We start from the raw sequence: 19,772 nt of genomic DNA on the forward strand, positions 1-19,772 counted from the left end.
TTGATATATGTTTGATAATTTTTTAATTTGGATTTGAGAAGATGTTCAAGCAATGTGCCAGTTACACATGGAAACAGTGAAGGGGAAATGGGCTTTGTCCTGCTTGCTGACATTGCTTGTGGATCAGGCAGCATTACATGAGTAACACACTGAATATGAATTATACATCCCTGAAGTCCTCAGTTTGTGCCTATCCAGAAAAGTAATCATGTGTCAAGGTATCTCATTGTCCTTCTGTTATTTAACTCTATCTATGCGGAATGGTGTTAGTTCCAGATAGGGAATGCAAATTCCACTTGCAGCATTTTTATTGTCTATATAAAAATTAAACTTAGGTAAATCAGAATGACTTAGCTGATGAATCCAGCTGCCTGTAGGTTTAAAGGTTGCTACACTTTTGCAGCTTGACTTTTATTATTACTTTGATAGGCTGAATACAAAAATAATGACTTTAATCCACAGCCTCCTGATCTCGGAGACAGCATCTGCTGCACCACCTTTTGGCAGGGGTTTAGTGTGTGCACCTCTTTGTTCTGTGCAGAGATGGGTGGGGTATTAGTTCTGCTCTCCCCCCAATCTCCCCTGTCCCTCTGGGGAATCCACCACTGGTTGTAGCAGTCAACTCAGAGAAGCACAAGGACTTCACTGTGCCAAGGCTGTGGCTGGGGGTGCAGGAGGAAAGGGCTCCTTGCATCTTCTCTCCTTCCTTACCCACCCATGCAAGACTGAATGCAGTTGAGCCTTAAGAATAGAAAGATTGTCAAAGTGCAGAAGATGCATGAAAATGAGAGATGTCTTAATCCAATCACTAGATTTGTACTTCCCCAAACTTTGGAAAGTTCAGCTCCAGATCCAAACTTTATGACTTGGGCCCTCTCTAAGAAAAATGGTCATATAAAGAACCTGGATATAAATGGCAGATACATATAATATATTTTAAATGTAATATAATAACACTTAAGGCTTATCGTGCTTTTATTTCTAGATTTCAAAGCAATTTACAAATATGGGTAAATGTTATTGTCCCCACTTTGCAAATGGGCAAGTTGAGGCAGACAGAAGTGAAGTGATTTGCCAAATATCAAATAGTGTGTCAGTGGCAGAGCCTGGAAGAGAATGCAAGTTTCAAGACAACCAGTCTGGTGCCTTATCCCCTGTGCTACTTCTTGAATTTATTTTTCAGTAATTGATTCTTCACTGGTTTGTGATTAACCACTGAAGTGTTGTTTACATTGTTGGTGGCATTTTGTGATCAGAGGAGTAGGTACCCTTGCTTTTCACTGATGCTCAGAAAATCAGTTCAGTGAGATCTACCTCTTCTAGGCTTTAAGCAAAGTATCCCCAAGGTATATTAGACTTTCAGATAAAAACCAGTGTTTACTTCACCACTGACTTTTATTGTTCTCTGGTAATTGTCTGAGTTGGATTCACTGTATGTACTGAAGTCTGACTAAGATATATTGGGAAGAGCAAATGGTGATTAAATATAGTTGCAAGTGCTCTGAGCCAGGAAGGGGTTAAAAGTGAGCTAGCCTTATCTTTGACTTTGGTGGAGTATAGTTTGTTGATTTAAAGCTCTCCGTAAATGATTGTTGGAAACCTGTCATGTGTACCAGTGCATTCAAAAAGCACACCACAAACACTGCTTCCTTTTAAACAGTGTTTATCTGTTGCCATCTCCAGCCCCTCAAGATACCATAACAGAGGCAAAATCCAACCAACCAGCCAGCATGGAAAATGGGGGCTTTACCAACGTCTATGAAAATGTAGAGAACACTGGCCTCTATGAGATTCCTGATTCAGAGGAGGCAAAAGAGGAGATTCCTGATTCAGAGGAAGCAAAAGAGGAGATTCCTGATTCAGAGGAAGCAAAAGAGGATCATCTTTATGAGCAAGTCCATGAAGACCCAACATCTCCTTCTTCCACCACCACTCCAGAAAGCATGGACATCAGCCGCAGTAATTCTGTGTCATCTCAGCAAGGAGCTGATGGGGAGGATGGTTCAGCTTCCTCTCAGCAAGGGGCTGAAGAGGACCAGCATCGCCAGGAAGAGATGGAGATGATGAGCCCAAGGCCCAGTGATGAACGTGTAGAGAGGATGGTGTTTGGAAATAAAATCCCATCTCCTACTGGATTCAGTCTTCGTAAGAGCCCGGTCACTTCCCCCACCCTCCCAACTTCCACCAGATTTCCAGCTAACAACAACTTGGGAGAAACTGACAACTTTCAGAAGGAGTGTGAGATTTTCCTCTTTGTTAAGGTAAGGGCTTGTGTTCCTAGACATGTACAGTAACATTAGAACCAGAATCAATCCAAGTATCCTCAGCCTCCCTGAAGTGTGCGCTAAGTTCTGCCCCCAGCTCTGCCACTGACATTCTGTGTGAAATTCGGCAAGTCACTTATCCTCTCTGTGACTCCCTTTTTCCATGTAAAATGGGGATAATACTGCTTACCCACCCATGTATACTGGTTTTGAGATCTTTGGATGAAAAGTGCTAGAGAGGCCTGATCCAAAGCCCATTGAATCATTGAAAAGACTCCTATTCAGTGGGCAATGGATCAAGTGCAATACATATTAATATTATAAAGGAAAACAAATCTTCAAAATGAAGAGCGACAGGGAAATTCTTTCCTATGTTCATCTTTGGAACAGATCCAACTTATTTATTACAACAAATTGGATTAAGTTATTTCTGTGATGCAGATTTTAAGTGCCTATTAGTGAAATTCAAGTCAGGTCTGAATCACTAGGGAGTCAGTTTCACTCTTTCCCTTGTTGAGTTTCTAAATCACATTCACTTAAGCTCTTAAATAAATGTTGTATTTTCCTTCAGAAAACCTCTCTCTTTACACCTCCTTTCTCAATATTGATTAATCCCAGTGACTTGAATGGGACGTCTTGGGGAGTTACCCTTATTCATGTTGAATAGCCCGTATCAGAATCTGGCCCTAAGTGACCTGAATATTTTGAAAGTTGAATATGAGTTTGTGTTACCACTAATGCTCTCAGCAATTTTAACATTTGATATTGAGCATATTAAGCAAGAACATATAATGACCTTTGCATTGACGTGAGATAGTGAGAGGGGAAGGATTGTCTTTTACAAGCCCTATCAGATAATATGGTATTGTGGCCTCTCCTTAGCTAAGGTTGCAATCAGTTTCCATTACAAAGTCCCTACGCCTTTGGTTTGCAAAATTAGTTTGGCTGGGAAATTGCCATATTTTCTTAGAGGATAAAGGAGAACACTTCTGGACAATATAAATGGATTAATCAAACTATTTTCCAATTACAAGGCATTAAAATACTATGATTTGAACATTTTTCTTTTGTTTAATGTTCCTGTCTCTCCCTCTAGGTAAAAAATGTCTTGTTACTGTCCCTCCAGTTATCCTAGTTATACAGTTAAATCCCCTTGAAAATTCATGCACTGTTAATGATTTTTATTCATAGATTTTAAGACCAGAAAGGACCATTAGATTATCTGATCTGAACTCTCATATAACACAAAGCCACCGAATGTCACACAGTTACCCCTGTATTGAGTCCAATAATTTGTGTTTGACTAAAACACATCTTCTAGGATGGCATCCAGTCTTCATTGGAAGAATCCAGCATTTTCTTTGTGGATAGCTTTGGGTCCACTTTTTGTTCCCATTGATGCAAGTGAGAGGCTTTTGCCACTGATAGCAATGGGAGCAGGCGAGGGCACGATGTGTGAGAGCAAGTTGCCTTCTGTTGTTTGGTTACTGTTTAGAAAGAACATAAGAATCCGTCTATACTTGACAGCTAACAAATATCTTCCTTTACCTCAAGTGGCAACTGACTCGTGGTATTTGATAAGAAGGTGTTTATTATGTGGGCACTGTAAGATTTATGATGCCCTTTCCCTTTCATTTCCATGCTTATAAGTGCTTGGGTTTTGTAAACAATGTAATAGTTAAGTATATTTTGTTTCCTTAGGAAATTTAACAGGGTTCTTAAACATTTTTGGATTTTGGAATTACTACTATTTGTCCCTCAATTTATTCTTACCCCCATTGTTCCAACAGCCTACTCCTCTGCAGCATGTGCCACCTGCAATAGCCCTTTTGCTCTCCACTTGTTCAACTCTCCATCTCATTTTAAATCTCAAGCTGAAAACAAATCTTATTTTCCTTCCTTATCTATACTGTACTCACTTCCTTATATGAAACTTACAGGTACTCTGTAGAACATTTTGGTATACAATTTGCATGGAAGATGCTAAAAAACCCTATTGTAATTCAGCTTTATACATGTGAAATTCAGCTAATGATTAGCAAGATTGATCAAGCTGATGCCAGCAGTGAGTGGGATTCATTCAGAAGAACAAAGGGGCTGATTCTCTTCTCACTTGTTTCTCTGTAAGTCAGGAGCAACTTCATTGACGTCAATTAGTATAAAACAGTTATAAGTGAGAAGAGAATCAGGACTAACAAACCTGAACTAAAAAAAAAGACAAAAAACCCCAGCCCCATGAACCAGATCATCTCTTATGTGGAAATGATCTGCATCGGGGACTGGAAACTCTGACCCAGATCATTCCTTCCCATGGTAAAACCTCTGGAAGAAAGCTTTAGAGGAGAAAATCTCTGCAAGGATCCCCTGCTGGAAATCCCTCCACATCATCTTGTGAGGTAGACAGTTGTATTGGGAATCAGTGCAGGAATCAGGAGTATCTGCAGAGGACCAGGTCCATCCTCACAGTTGCCCTGTTCATGTGAACTGGCTTTGGCCCCTGGTGGCTCCTCAGCTCCCTGGCAATGTTGCTCGGATAGAGCTGTGGTAGCTGACCCCCCCCCCCCCCTCTGCAACCTCCCCTGTGAGAGGGGTCGCCAGGCTGTATTATCTTGTCTATCTATGCAAGATGGAGCCAGAGAGGAGGTAATGTGCATCGCCACCAGCTCTGACCCCAGCCCTCCCACTCTTGCCTCCAACTGACTCAGGTTCCACCTCTATCCCCAAAGTGGAGCAGAGTCCCACAGAGCACATGCACAGGTTTCAGAGGTAGTTGTTGTTTCCTACCTTTCCATGCAGGAGAAAAGAGATCTGCACACACAACCATCGTGGATGGTTGGGAGGGGAATGATTTGGATTTCTGTGTGATTCATTCAGGGAGCTTCCCTGGTGTTTTTCACTCCTCTGTGGGTGAGGAGAATGGCAATTTAAAAGGGATCTCCACCTAAAGATTGGGAAAGCATCTTTCTCTCTTTTACCATCTGTGATTGTTGCTAATTTAGAACAAGGACTGCAAAATAGACTTCCCCTTGTATCATCTTCATTACATTTAGGAACTGAGCCCTTGGACAAACAACAACAGATAATTAATAATGGACCACGTGTTTCTAATACAGCCCACCAAATCCAAAGGATTCTGTGCACCAGTATCTTTTAGAACAAATGAACTATTTAAGAAATGATAAAGCATGATAAAATCAAAATAGGGGTGGCCTATTTTATTTGTACTCTGTTCCCTCTGACTTGCCCTGATGTCCCATCTGGACTCTGCTATTCCTGTTTTTTCACCATCTGAGCTTTGCTCTCTATCTGGTTCACCCTTGTTCCCTGCAGTTGGGCTCTGCTACCTCTCTGACTCCTCCCAAGGCTCGGCTCTTTTTCCTTTTGGTGCCCCCGAGACTATGCTCACCTCCTTTTCTAATTGCCCCCCCAGTGGACTCTGCTCAGAACCCAGCTTCTCTCCTGATAGGGTCTGCGCCCCCTGGCTGTGCTCTGCTTCCTTTATGACTCCCCCAGTGGCTGAACTCTTCATCCTTTGGGTTCTCCCCACAGCTAGGCTCTGCTCAGCTGGCTCTTCAGCTTCCCGCTCTGGCTGCGGAGCCTGTGATTGCTCCTCTGGGCTGGATGGAGTGCTGTGTCTGACTCATCTTAGTGAGGTTTGCTGGATGATTGTTTTCAAACTATTGTCATCCTCTTCTGGGTTTGCCTTCCCATACACTTGGTAGCAATCTGGAAGGATCCCTTCCCTTTGGCAGCAGTAGCACACATGCACACACACACACAGATCCCTCTCTCCGTCCCTCCCTCCTTCCAGGCAGCAGTAGACCTTTGGAACTGGTCAGAGATGTCAACCTCAGACAAAGATGGCTGCTGACAGAGCCAGGGAGAAGGAACCGGAAAACAAAATGGCAGCCAGCTCACTGTATAATCTGGAAGTAGCTCAGTCCAAACTCATTTTAGATAGCTGTAAATGCTGGTGCATGCTGACTCTTTACCACAGTATCAAACAGTCTCAATCAAACTTCATGATATTTTATGGAATTAATTTGCACCCTTTTATTATTGAACGTACCCAGAAAATGTTAAAAAACATTAAGCCAGTCTTCCTCTTAATTCATCTTTCAATGAGTCTTAATACTCAATGGATTGTTCTGGATTTACACTAGTTTAACTTGGAGCAGAATTCAGTATGTGATCTTTATCAAGAAGCTCACTGTATTTCTAACAATAGAGTACAACAAGCATTAACCATGGAGACGTTTGTGCCAGTCTAACACGTCTGGACTTGTCACACCCACTCAGCACCTATTTAATAAGCCTATGGTTTGTTCAAACAAAAGCTCTTGAAAACTGAAATATGATCGATATACAACTTGGGATACTAGTTACATGGGGCAGCTTGACTTAGATGCAATTTTATATAGAAATATAGCTTCTTCAAACCCACAATACATGCAGATTCTGAGCATCTTTTACCCATAGTGTGGTTCCCTATTCAGCACTGCGCACTTGTGCTTGCTGAACTCACTTGCTGTTAATGCACAGGGCCCAGGCAACCTTAACTTTGTCTTTTCCTAAGGTTTGAGTGCTTTACTTTGCAGCCTTGATGTTATTTCAATCTACATTTTTGTATTAAATTTTGAATAACATTTTATCTGTTTTTAACAGTTCTTTGAGAAAGGAGCTATGGATCATATCCTCTCCACTCAGAAATATGTCCTTAAAAAGCACATTTTGCACACCAGAAGCACAGTTCCCTATCTTTGAGTCAAAGGAGAAACTATTTTGCCTGTTACACACAGGTAAGCAGTATAGATTACATCCAGTAAAGGACAATGGTTCATATGGACAAGATTACAGTATAAATTTAACAGCAGCCCATGCAATTGTTACACAAATGGGAAGAAGGAATAAAGAATTCATAGGAGAGGGGAAAGGCAACCTCTGAAAAAGGATAGAGGGCGTGAATGTGGATGTACAGGAGACAGGAATTTCACAAGGACAAAGTCTTTTAAAATAAATCCTGGTCAAGAAAATGATGGAAACTGTTTAGAAGTTTTGAGACAAGGATGAATGCTGTGTTATAATCTGTGATCATTATTTTATGATGTGTAAAAGGAAAATACCCTGCAGAGTACAATACAATTTTCAATATATTACATCTTACTTTTTTTTTTAAAATAAAACCATCAGAAGGAGAACTGAATAGCTGGACGCATGAAACAGATTCAACACTGATCATTGTGGTGGTTAGCAGGGACATTCTGAGAACTAAATGCTTCTCTCAGTTACCTACACAGGAATTCCCCAAACTTCACTGGGAATTGCATGTGTGAATTTGAGGGCAGAAATTGGCCCTAACTGCTTTGTAGATTAGCATTTACATTCTTATCTTTTAACTCTTTCCATTGTGACGATTAGATCTGTTCATTAATTTTCTCAGGCGTTTATCAGCCATGAAGGAAAGCACATTTACTGTCTGTAGAGACTGATCCTGCAACGTGTTGAGTCTTTCCTGGAGGTGCTGCACTCCTTCAGCTCCCTTCAGAAGTCACTGGGAGTTGAGGGCACCCAGTACCTCATTCCTTATTTCCAGGATTGGGTTGTTAGAGATTAATGGAGCAATGGTCAGAGACTCTGTCTGTTCTCAGTAGATGATTATAAGGACAGGCACTTTAATTGTTGCAAAGTGAAAGTTTATTTGTGAGATTACACTTATTGAAACCACATACTTTTCCATTTATTAGTTTCCCCATGGCCTATGAAACAAATGTGGATTGTACTGAGAAAGTTTCATTTTTAAATATTTATTGATGTTTTGGGTTAATAAATCACATGCTGTAAACCTTTAGTGCTAGAAAATTAACTCAAGAGCAATGATGCACTGAACTGGATGCCCTTTACCCATCTTAAACAGGTGGTAATTTTGGTGCCCATAGGAGCATGGCTAGTTGAGCACTCATAAAAATCATGGAGAGTTGTTGGACCACTGAATCAAGATGAACATTTGTAATTTTCATTGGGAATTTTGTGTGGGCAGCTTCTATTAAGGCTAGGGAAATTTACACAACTGTGAGTATTTTTTTCAGGTTGGGCCGGATTTTCAAATGCTGGTTTGTTTCTGTGGCCACAGCGTGCAACCACAAACAACTGCAGTTGTAATTTTCAGTGCGTAGTAATGAATGCTGGTGCAAAACTGTATCTGCAGTTATTCCCTCCAGCAAATTTTGCACATACAAAAATGGAGGTCTGGTTAAAACCAGACTGAAAATTTGTCCCTATATATGAGGATGAAATAATTATAATAATTTGGATTTATGACATTTTAATTTAAAAAAAATGCTTTATAAATATTTACTATAACACCTCTTTGAAGTAAATGAGCAAATGTTGTTTTCTTTTCACATATGAGCCAACTGAGAAACGCGTAACCAGCTCCTTGGGATCTTTTAAGTTAATTGAACAGCTTGAGCAAGGGAATAATTGAAAAGCTTTTTTTCAGAGTGCTCCAATTATGGTAATACCAAGACCAAGTTGTGATAGAAACTCAAGTTAACTAAAACAACGAAGGTGGTGGAAATGACTGATGGGAAAGTCAATGTCCTAACATTGTAACAGATTTGTATAAACTTACTCATGTTGGCCCAGATTTTTAAAAGTATTTTGGCATTGCTTTGCTCAGCGGTGCAACGCCTAACTGATTTAGGAGCCTAAATCCCATGTTCAACAGGGATTTAGGAGTCTAGGCTCCTAAATCAGTGTGGCATTGCGACACTGACCACAGCAATGTCTAAATATCTTTTAAAATCTGGGCTGTTGACTACTGCCTTACCCCACCAGTAGTCTGGTTGATTTCAGTGGGTCTACTGGTGCAGTAAAGCACTATGTGGCATGAGTAAGGGCATCAGAACTTTCCCTTTGTTTGGTAGACTTTATTCAGTATATCTTTGTCTTTCATGTTTTGTCCCTTTAAAATCTTCTTTGTCTCGGATTACAGAACCTAGACAAAGCTCACCTTCCCAGTCTAGTATCTTCCTAAAAAACATTTCTAACTGTAGCTGAATGACCAAGACCATCCTCTGAGACTCCACCACTACCTCTCCATTAACAAACAGCCATAATGCAATATTATAGCTGCAGAGTTAGCATCTGCCTTCAGGTTTCAAGAGCATTGTGTCACTCTTAGTCTTGGGGCCTGCTTCTGATCTCACACTGTTGAAAGTAGGAGTAACTCTTTTGAAGTCAGAGTATTGTACTGTAAATCCAGTGTAAGGAATATCACCATCCGCCCCCGGTCTCTAGTAGCCTAGAGAGCAGGAGGACTCGGGTTTGTCCACAGCATGGCTGCATAATATGCTTTGCTGCCACTTTATCAGACAGTAGGATGGTTACCTTTTAAGTCTTAATGTCTCACCCAAGAGAAAAACTGACTTTCTCATCTATGTTTCTCATCTGCGACAGTAACCCTCTGAGAGGAGAATTGTGTTTTGGTTCTCTCTTTACAGCTTGATTTATGTTTATGTAAATTGTTTTCTGTGCATGAGAAGATTAGCAAGCTGGCAATTCTGTCCCAGATAGTCTGGTAATTATGAATGGGACGTTATCTGTTATGAACAGAATGTGTGCTTTAGTACCAAGGCGCAGCACCTTGCTTAATCTTTCGGGTACAAAGGGTAAAAAGCTTTACTCCTCACCTCCGCTGAATGCGTGCCCCGTTCATGCACTGTGCAGATGGGCCATTTCTCCCTCTGGAAAGGTCCATGAATCAATGTGAAGCCGACATCACTGTGCCACTTCAGCTGTTGGCTCCAGCAGCTTGGCATAGTACAGTAGCATAGCAACAGCTTTAAAATATGGAGCCGTATTGTTTAGGAACCTATTACTGCACTGAGATTTCAGTGATGACAAATGAAGTGCAAGTATGTGGGTCACAGTCAAGGGAAACTGAAATGAGTGTCACTTGGTTGAAGGAACTCAGCATTTCCCTTCCCTTATTTTTACTCTTTTATTTTTTTAATTCTCTCCTTGACGTTTAAAAATACCATTTCCCTCCCAACCAATTGTGTCCTTTTCCATGTAAACACCTTGGTTGTTTCCATGAAGATTTAATGGAGCTTTTATTTGTGTTTTGGTTAATTTTTTATTGACAATATCGCTGAGGATGACATCTGTGTAGTAATACTGTGCACTGCTAAACAGTTACTGTGTCTCTCCCTCCAGAGTTGGTTGCATTTCAGTGGCAGGTGAATTGATTGCTAAGCATAGTTTGTACGTTGAGCACCATTATAACCTTAACATTTGCCATCCCAGCTGCATTAATCATGGTATCATCCTACATTTAGAATAGGTGACATACAACAATCACTGTGGTTGAGGCAAATGCTTATTTTATAATGGTTCCCACTGTATATGGGTTATTTGTGTGTATACCAGGGGATCCTGCAGTACGAAAGGTGTCAGAAAAAGGATATTTTTAAAATAGCCATTTAAAATCTAGACTACATTCCCCATGAGATCCTCTTCTTCTGTGCTTTCAGTGGGCTGTGATGATTGGGCCATGAATGATGGCTCAACATCCTAATGCTGATTTGATGTGCCACTAGTTGGGCAACCTGTTTAGTTCAAATAAGAATCAACTCCCACCTAATCCCTTTTTCCTGAATGGAATCCATGAACATTTTTTGTTTGTTTTTGAAGACTGGATAAAGCTTGACCAAAGGCTCGACGTCACTGGAATTATTCTTACTGACACCAGTTCTAGACCTGGTTTGTGTAGGATTTTAACATGAACACTATGCAGAAAATCGGTGTGTCGTTATTTTAGGTCTTGCCCCTGATTGAGGGACCTTTTCCACCATTCTATAACATGTTTGTTGATCGGTTTAAAAATATCACATTACCCACATTTTTGCCCCTCATTAACACCATGCCTGAGTGGTTTAGGAAGGGCATATGACATGATCGCTGTTCAGCACCTCTGTTTATTAGCTTTTCTGTCAGGATGTAAACAACTACCATCAAGAATACTTAATAACAGTGCTTATATACGCCTATTTAATGACATAGATTATGACTCCTCATGCAGCTGCTCCTGCTTTAAAGAACACAGCAGGAGATGCTTGGATCCTGAATGAATCTTTGGTTTCTATCTGAAAGCAGGATATTTATGTTTAGACTCCAGCGACTGTTTCTTTTTATACCACCTTGGATATATTTGTGTGTGACCTTATTAAATGTTGCTGCATCACTCACAATGTTGCCATACATTTGTGACCTTAGTGAAGATGTAATAACACAATAAAGATGGGCCAGAAATGTAAATTGGATTGGGCATGGATCCAATTCCCCAGAGTTCAGGGGTCTTTGAGCCCAGTGTTTTGCGTCAGGCCCAACTCTAAATATAATAGCATACTTTGCATTTCTATAGCAACCTTCATCTAAGCATCTCAAAGCACTTCACAAACCTTAATGAAGTAAGTTTCACAACACATCTAGTCAGGTTGGGATATGTTGTCATCCCTACTTTACAGATGTAAAAACTGAGGCACAGAGAAGTTAAATGTCTTTCCCAAGGTCACACAGAAAAACTATAGCAAAGTCAGGAACAAAATACTGATCTTCTGGCCCACAGTTGTCTGGATAACATAGAATTTGGGAGAAGTGGAGAAGTTCAGATGACCTCTACTTTCAAAATATGACTAACTGATACTGCAATAAGTGTTTGACAATCCGCACTCTCTTTATTTACCTAAATTACTAATAAACACATCATTGCAAGTGGGATAGAATGTGATGAGCAAATCACACATTAACAACATCCATAAGGCTTTATTTAATCTCTCATGCATTTAATAGTTTATTTCTAAATTTGAAATTTCATTTATTCTGGCATGTTTTCCTGTCAACAGCATTGCTTTTCGTAATGCTCCACACCTTCTGCAAAGTGCCAAAGGCCCACAACTCCCCTTAACATCCCTGAGGGTTGACAATGCTCAGTGTCTCGCAGTTCAGTCCTGAATGTGTAGTTCACTAACTCCATGTTTCATAGACTTCTCTCCAGGTTCTTAAGTGAGTTTTGGAGAAGGGTTGCTCCCCAGTGTACACTATCACTATGTGTTTGTATACTCTTAGCATCTGTAAATAGAAGCTCAGTACTATATCAATACAGATTATTTGAGAGGAGGCAAAGATGAGCAGCAGGAGCTTTGTGTTTAAACATAAATGAATTTGGTCTTTGTTCTGACCTCTAGCCAAATGCACTTGCATCTTGTTGAACCTTTCCTTAAGGTACATTCAATTCAAACAGTGACATGCAATAGGACTTCTATACCTGACTGCACAAACCAGTTTTGCATATACTTTTGAGTTACAACTTAATGTCTACTTGATCTAATTTTGATATTTGCATCTTTAATTGTAATGTTGACACCTTGTTGGCCTGGCATTAGGGTGAGCCTGCACTATTCAGAGGCAGCATATCATGGGCCAGAGTGGGCTCTAGACATCATTGGTGATTCTTCATTAACTAGGAGTAATGGGATAAAATTAAATCAACTTAGAACAAAAAGAAAATGTAGTCTGAATTTGAGGAGATTGTTCCTAATTTTTACATCTATTAGGGGATAGTTTCCCAAGGGAAATAATGATCTTGGAGTCATTGTGGATAGTTCTCTGAAATCATCCACTCAATGTGCAGCGGCAGTCAAAAAAGTGAACAGAATGTTGGGAATCATCGAGAAAGGGATAGATAAGAAGACAGAAAATATATTGCCTCTATATAAATCCATGGTACGCCCACACCTTGAATACTGCGTGCAGATGTGGTCGCCCCATCTCAAAAAAGTTATATTGGAATTGGAAAAGGTTCAGGAAAGGGCAACACAAATGATTAGGGGTATAGAACGGCTTCCGTATGAGGAGAGATTAATAAGACTGGGACCTTTCAGCTTGGAAAAGAGGTGACTAAGGGGGGATATGATAGAGGTCTATAAAATCATGGGTGGTATAGAGAAAGTAAATAAGGAAGTGTTATTTACTCCTTCTCATAATACAAGAACAAGGGACCACCAAATGGAATTAATAGGTAGCAGGTTTAAAACAAACACAAGAAAGTATTTTTTCACACAACTCACTGTCAACCTCTGGAACTCCTTGCCAGAGGGTGTTGTGAAGGCCAGTACTATAACGGGGTTCAAAAGGGAGCTAGATAGATTCATGGATGATAGGTCCATCAATGGCTATTAGCCAGGATGGGCAGGAATGGTGTCCCTAGCCTCTGTTTGCCAGAAGCTGGGATTGGGTGACAGGGCATGGATCACTTGATGATGACCTGTCTATTCGTTCCTTTTGGGGCACCTGCCATTGGCCACTGTCAGAGGACAGGATAGTGGGCTAGATGGACCTTTGGTCTGACCCAGTATGGCCGTTCTTATGTTATGAAATCCTCATCATTTGAAACTGCACTAGACAAAGTACTGGAGAATATACTTCATGGCACAATCCTACATTGGCATGGTGTGGCCTAGATGACGTAAGAGGGCTTTTCACATTCCCTATATTGTGATTGAAGCAGGAAGACCAAGTTAATTTCAAATACCATTAGAAACAGGGCCCCTCAGCATACCCTTTCTTGTATGCATCATGATAGAAGTAGTCCTTGAAGAGAGATCCAGAAAATATTTTTATGTATGAAGATTACACCCTTCCAATATTTTTCAAAAATGTTCTCTAATGGCTCTGTTCTGTAAGGTGCTTAGAACTCTGGCCTGAACCAGCAAAGCTTTTGAGTATATGCTTAATTTTAAGCACATGAATAGTCTCATTCATATTGAGAGTGACTTCACATTCTTAAATGTAGGTGTGCTAAAGTGCTCTACTGAATCAGGCCAGAATTCTCAGCACCAGAATTCTCAGCACCTTGCAAGATCGAGCCCTAAGGATCCTATAAGTATGTTTGAAGTGGATCACAATGTTCATGTAGGGAGATGCTCAATGAGAGAATTGTGTGGTGCCACCTCTCACTTTACAAAGTGGTATAGTTGCATCAGAATATTATCATAGGGAGAGGATCATGGAAGAATTTTGATGTCATAAAATGGGAAACTAGATTGAGCTAATTATTGCATTATGATTTCATTTGCTATTGTTCAAATACCTCTACATTTATGATCTCTGAGATTAAAGCAAATGAAACTTGCCAGAGCAAATGTGTAAAGAGCTTTTTGTCTAGCATTATTATTTAAGTGATGAAGCTTGTGTCACTAACAATATATTGGCTGCTCCCTGGGTCTTACTGAAATTGAAGGGACTGCCTTTCTGAACAAATGCTATATACAGGGGTGAAATTTCTACCCCATTTAAGTCAATGCACATTTTGCCATTAACTTCAGTAGGGGTAGGATTTCACACCAGATACCTTAATGCATAGGTTTTATTCTCACCAATGTACAGTACATTATGTGGCCAGTGGTTAAGAGGAGGCCTTTCTTCTGTGAATGAAGGAATCAGGTGCATGGAGTACAACAAATAATCCAAGATAAATATTGTCTCAGCTCCACACAACTAAGAGCTCCTTTATGAAAAGCATACAGACAGATTGTTTTTCTCCCCTATACTGCTGTAGTCTAGCAGAGTGTATTTAACTTCATCAGACACATATTTTTTTTTCTAATTTGAATAAATGTAGTTTTATCAAGAGTGCTGATCCACTGACTCAGATTAACTTTGGTCCAGTACTGACTGACCCCTTTACTATGCTGGGAGGTTGTCTCATCTTGCATTAATGAAAGTGGTCACTAATTACCAAAGGTTGAAGCAGTAAACACTTGATTATTTGGCTCCTCCCTATAAGATTATAGAGAATGAAGTTTGGACCAGAGCAAAATTCCTTTCAAGCTTTGAGAGCTGATTGGTCCTGGGTACCGCAGCTGATAGCAACTAAAAATAGTCATAGTATAAAACCTCAGAGAACAGCAGAACTGAGAAAGCATTCCTTTCTGGGATGCCAACAAGGAAGGATATGAAGAGTTTAACACGTTTCACACACATGACTGAACACATTATGCTGGTTAATTTCAGTTAACATTTACTCTTTAGATAAATGTATGTATTCCCTGGACTGGCTGACTCATGAAAGGAATGACCCTATTATATATTTTTCAAAATAAGTTTAGGGAAACATGACCAGATTTTCAAAGCAGTTGGTGACAAGTTGACTTGTGAGCATTTCTGTGAAACTGCCTGCAAAATATCTGCATTTTCATGTGCAAGGCAGCGTTTACATGAACCAGTCATGTGCAAACTGAGAGCCTGTCTTGCAACTCAGTTCTACAACTGTGCAACCACAAAACCTTCACAGAAGGTGCATGAGTGTACCTCAGGGTGTATCTACACTGCAGCTTCTCAGCGTGGATAGACAGACACATCCTAGCTCTCGGTGAGCTGGCATGCTAAAAATAGCAGTGTAGCTGGGGTAACACAGGTGACGGTTTGGGCTAGCCACCTGAATATGTACTCGGAGGGTGTGGGTGGGTTTATCTTCAGGCAGCTAGCCCGAGCTGCTGCCCATGCTATCCCTGATTACATGGCTATTTTTAGCCTGCTGGTTTGAGCAGAGATAGTGTGTGTCTGTCTCCTCAAGCTGGAAAGCATACTCCCAGCTGCAATGTAGACAAACCCTAAGTGCTTTCTCCATTTACAGAACAGGCAGTATGGTCTTTTGGATTAAGCATTGGACTGGGATTCAGGAGACTTGGTTTCTATTCTTGGCTGTGCCACTGACCCTGGGCAAGTTACTTCCCCTCTATATGTTTCTCTGTCTCCTTCCAGCCTTTATCTGTCTCTTTAGACTGTAAACTCTTTGAGGGCAGAAAGTGTATCTATGTGCTTTGTATAGTACCTAGCACAACAAGGCTTGATATTGGGCCTGTAGGCACTACCACAATATACATAATAATCACACATAAAAAACTACATTGAAAGAACACTATTAAGGTTGCAAAGTCAAGCACTCAAATGTTAAAACATGCAAGAATTAAGGTTGCCTGTGTAAGCATATTGAAGTCAGCCCTAGAACTGCACGAGTGCAGAGACATTCTGAAAGAATAAACATCTGATGAGAAGGGACATAAATCTGAAGACTAAATGCTGACTTAAAAGCTATTAAATTACAGCTGTGAAACATGGACATTCAAACAATAGATAATAAAGAAAGCACAAACATTCGAATTTTTATAGAAGAATTCTGAAAATATCGTGGCTAGGCTGCATAATCAATGATAAATTATTGGAGATGAGTGGAACTCAGCAGCTACTAGTCAGAGATCTTATGAAAAGAAAGATTTGATTTTCAGGGTGCATTTTTAAGAGGTTCAGTGTGTGATGCATGTTTACGGGCACTAGAAGGGAAAGATGATGGCATAAGAACATGAGACAGAAAAAGATGGACGATGTGGTGTCTTGGGTGGATCAAAAGGATTATTCATCCAAAAGGAGATTAGCAGAGGATCATATGGAACAGGCTACCATGGTTGCACACCTCCGGCAAAGGAGATGTCAAATAAGAATTATAAGCTTATTTCATCCCCCTTGTGCATATTCATTATGATAGTCTTCAATTACATCATCACTTACTATTTTTTTTCCACAGGACCCCTGTCTCATTCAGTGCACAGGGTGGACCTGCTTTGGGTATAAACCAGGGTTGTATAGTGTAGGGGGGTTCTGGCTGTAGGACCCCCTTTCTCATTTGTTACTGAAGTTGGGGAAAGTGTGTAGTGAATTAGGCAGTTGATTGCAGAAAGAGAAAGAATGGTCTCATTGTTAAAGCAATTGAATCCTTCTCATCCCAGTCTTAGTTTCCCTCTCTGGTTTTGCTGTCCGAGTCTCAATCTCCCCCTGCCCTCCCAATCTCTCTTTCTCCCCCACCGTACCTGGTCCCAGTCTCCTTGCTCAGCCAGTCCCACTTCCCCCCATCTCAGATCCTCATCTAAGTTGTCCTCCTCTCCCCCTGCCACTGGCTCAGAGTCCTTGTCTTCCTCCTCGGGCTCTTCTTCCAACCTCATTCTTCCCCCTACCCCTTCATCAGCTTCTCGTCCTAGATTCCTCCCTCCTTGGCTCCTAGTCCCAGTCTCTGTTCCCAGCCAATCCCAGATCTTCCCCCACACCCAAGCTCTTTATCAGATTTATCTTCTCTTCCTCTACCCCGTTCCCCCCACATTGGTTCCTAGACCCAGGCGCTTTGTCCAGCCAGTCCCAGGCTTCTCCCCTCTCAGCAACTCATCCAATCTCAGTGTTCTTCATCCAGCCAACAGGCTCTCAGTCCATCCCCTCGTCCTTCAGTGGCTTCCAGTCTCTTGCCCAACCACTCTCTTCTTCCCAGTCCCAGTCTCAGCTCACCCTCTCTGGCTCCCAGTCCCAGTTTCTCTGACCCCAATCCCACTGTAGTCCCAGTCTCACCAGACTCTTTGTCCCAATCTACTCCTTTCCCTCCCTCAAATCTGGCTTTTGTCCCCTCGGCCTTTGAATCAGACTGCTTCCTCCTCCACACAGCCTGAGTGCTAGCAGGAAAGACAGGCTGCCTGCTCTCAGCTCCAGTGCCCAGCCCCACCCTGGCCCAGGCAGCTGAGAGCAGCAATTACAGTGAAAGTCCAGCTTTGTCCCTGTAGCCACGGGTTGGAGCATATTCAGTCACTCTGTGGGGATAGTGCATGCATAGGCCGGGCACTGTGGAGGAACTGTGAGGGGATGGAGCATGCTCAGTGAGACAGAATCTTTGGAGATTTTAGCTGCTAAAATCAAAGATGTCTCTATTGAACAACTGCAAACTGATTTTTTTTTGAAAGGCTCAGAACTTGGCCAAATTTGGGCAGATTTTCACAGAGACAGCAAAAGGGACATCCCCGACACAAAGGCCTCACCCCTGCCAAATCTTAAGTCCCTGCTCCAAATCATAGGGGCACTAGAGTTTTTCAAAGACAAGATCACCATAATTTTTCAACTTGAGCAAAACAACTTATTTTCCCCCCAGCCTCATTCTTGGAAACAGTTGAACCATTCTGGCTGAAATTTTCCCAAAAAATTCAGCCTAAGGCACATGCCCAGCATAGAAAATTTCAGCCTAAACCGTTAATGTTTGACTAAGGTTTAAGCAACTGAAAACAGATTCTTATAGGGAGTGTCAGCAACCTTAATAGTAAGTGGTGCTACCAGCACCACCTATAATAAATTATTACCTTACAAACTGATACCAGGCACTCTGAATCTTCCTCCTGTGTCAGTGATTTTTAGAGCACTCTGAAAGGTATTTGCGTGGACAGAATGCCTTTCAATAAAGCTATTACATTGTAATTGCATTTTATTGTTTATAATAGCAGTAAAATCCTGCATGGCTGACAACTGACCTTGTTGATGTTAAGTCATCTTCAGTTCTTCTTAGAGTGCTCGGTCATGTCAATTCCAAGTAGGTGTGTGCACGCCACGGGCACAGATGTCAGAAGGTTTTTCCTCTAGTGGTACCAGTCAGGTCGGCTGTGGAACCCCCTGGAGTTGCGCCTTCATGGCAGTGTATATAGGTCCCTGCCGACCTGCTACGTCTTCAGTTCCTTCTTACTGGAGCTGCATGTCTCTCTTGCCTTGGCAAGCGTTTCCCCTAGTGATCTGACTTTTCTGTTAACCTGGAAATAGTTAAATAGTGTTAGTTTTTAGTAGTGAGTAGTTAGATAGAAGTTGGGGGTTTCCTCCCCACCCCAATTCCTTCCCTTCTTGGGGTTCGGGGCATGCCTCAATCCCAAGGTTTTAAACCGTGTGGGACCTGCCACAAGCCCATGCCAACAGGTGACCCCCATGACTCCTGCCTAAAGTGCCTGGGGAGGCACACCAAACAGATCACTGCAAGATCTGCAAAGGGTTCTGCCTGAGAACAAAGAAAGAAAGGGACTTCAGGCTCAAGCAACTCCTTATGGAGGCAGCCCTCCGTCCCCAGCCGGCTCCAGGCCAGCAGGACTCGGCACCAAGCACCTCTGTGCGGAGCATTCCGCCCTCCGTTAGAGAAGCTACGGCACCAAGAAAGGACTCTATGCATAGAGACCCTTGGCACCATCACTCCCTGGCACCGAAGCCTGCGGTGGCAACATAGCACCGCTCAGACTCATCGGTGCCGCATAAGTGGCACAAGAAGATTGATAGAGGGCACTCGCCCCCGGTGAGACCAGCCAGGTCTGACAGCTCCAGGGGTGTGCATCCTGCACAGGGTCACCCGGCGCCGTTCTCGGAGTCAGCACTGTTGACTTTGGGCCCATAGAGAGGTCAGTCGAATCCTGTGCTGTTGGACTTTCCTGCTAGAGAGTGCCAGCTGGAGGAGTTGGAGCTCCCTTCCACCCCGGACACATTCGAGGCGGCCAGGGACTAGATTGCATTGCAGTCCCCCGCCAGGCAGGATAGACCTCCAGCATCACAAGGCGCAGTGCCATCCAGAAGAAAGCCCGCAATTATGAGGCACCACTCGCCTTCCCC

The 19,772-nt window shown here is 41.9% G+C and overlaps 1 protein-coding gene across 2 annotated transcripts in view; it reads left to right on the forward strand.

The window, feature by feature from the left end:
* Positions 1–1,730: 1,730 nt before the first annotated feature.
* CLIC5 (chloride intracellular channel 5) overlaps positions 1,731–19,772 on the forward strand; it is a 111,246-nt gene continuing 93,204 nt past the window's right edge. The window contains exons 1-2 of one of the 2 annotated variants that reach the window (XM_024212805.3): positions 1,731–1,808; positions 1,866–2,261. In XM_024212805.3, coding sequence (XP_024068573.1) covers positions 1,731–1,808; positions 1,866–2,261 — 474 coding nt within the window. Of the gene's footprint in view, positions 2,262–19,772 lie in introns of both variants that reach the window. The other variant, XM_024212804.3, reaches the window with a different exon arrangement.

Source organism: Terrapene carolina, unplaced genomic scaffold (genome assembly GCF_002925995.2).
Source record: "Terrapene carolina triunguis isolate 2854851 unplaced genomic scaffold, T_m_triunguis-2.0 Scaffold42, whole genome shotgun sequence".
Taxonomy (NCBI): domain Eukaryota; kingdom Metazoa; phylum Chordata; order Testudines; family Emydidae; genus Terrapene; species Terrapene triunguis.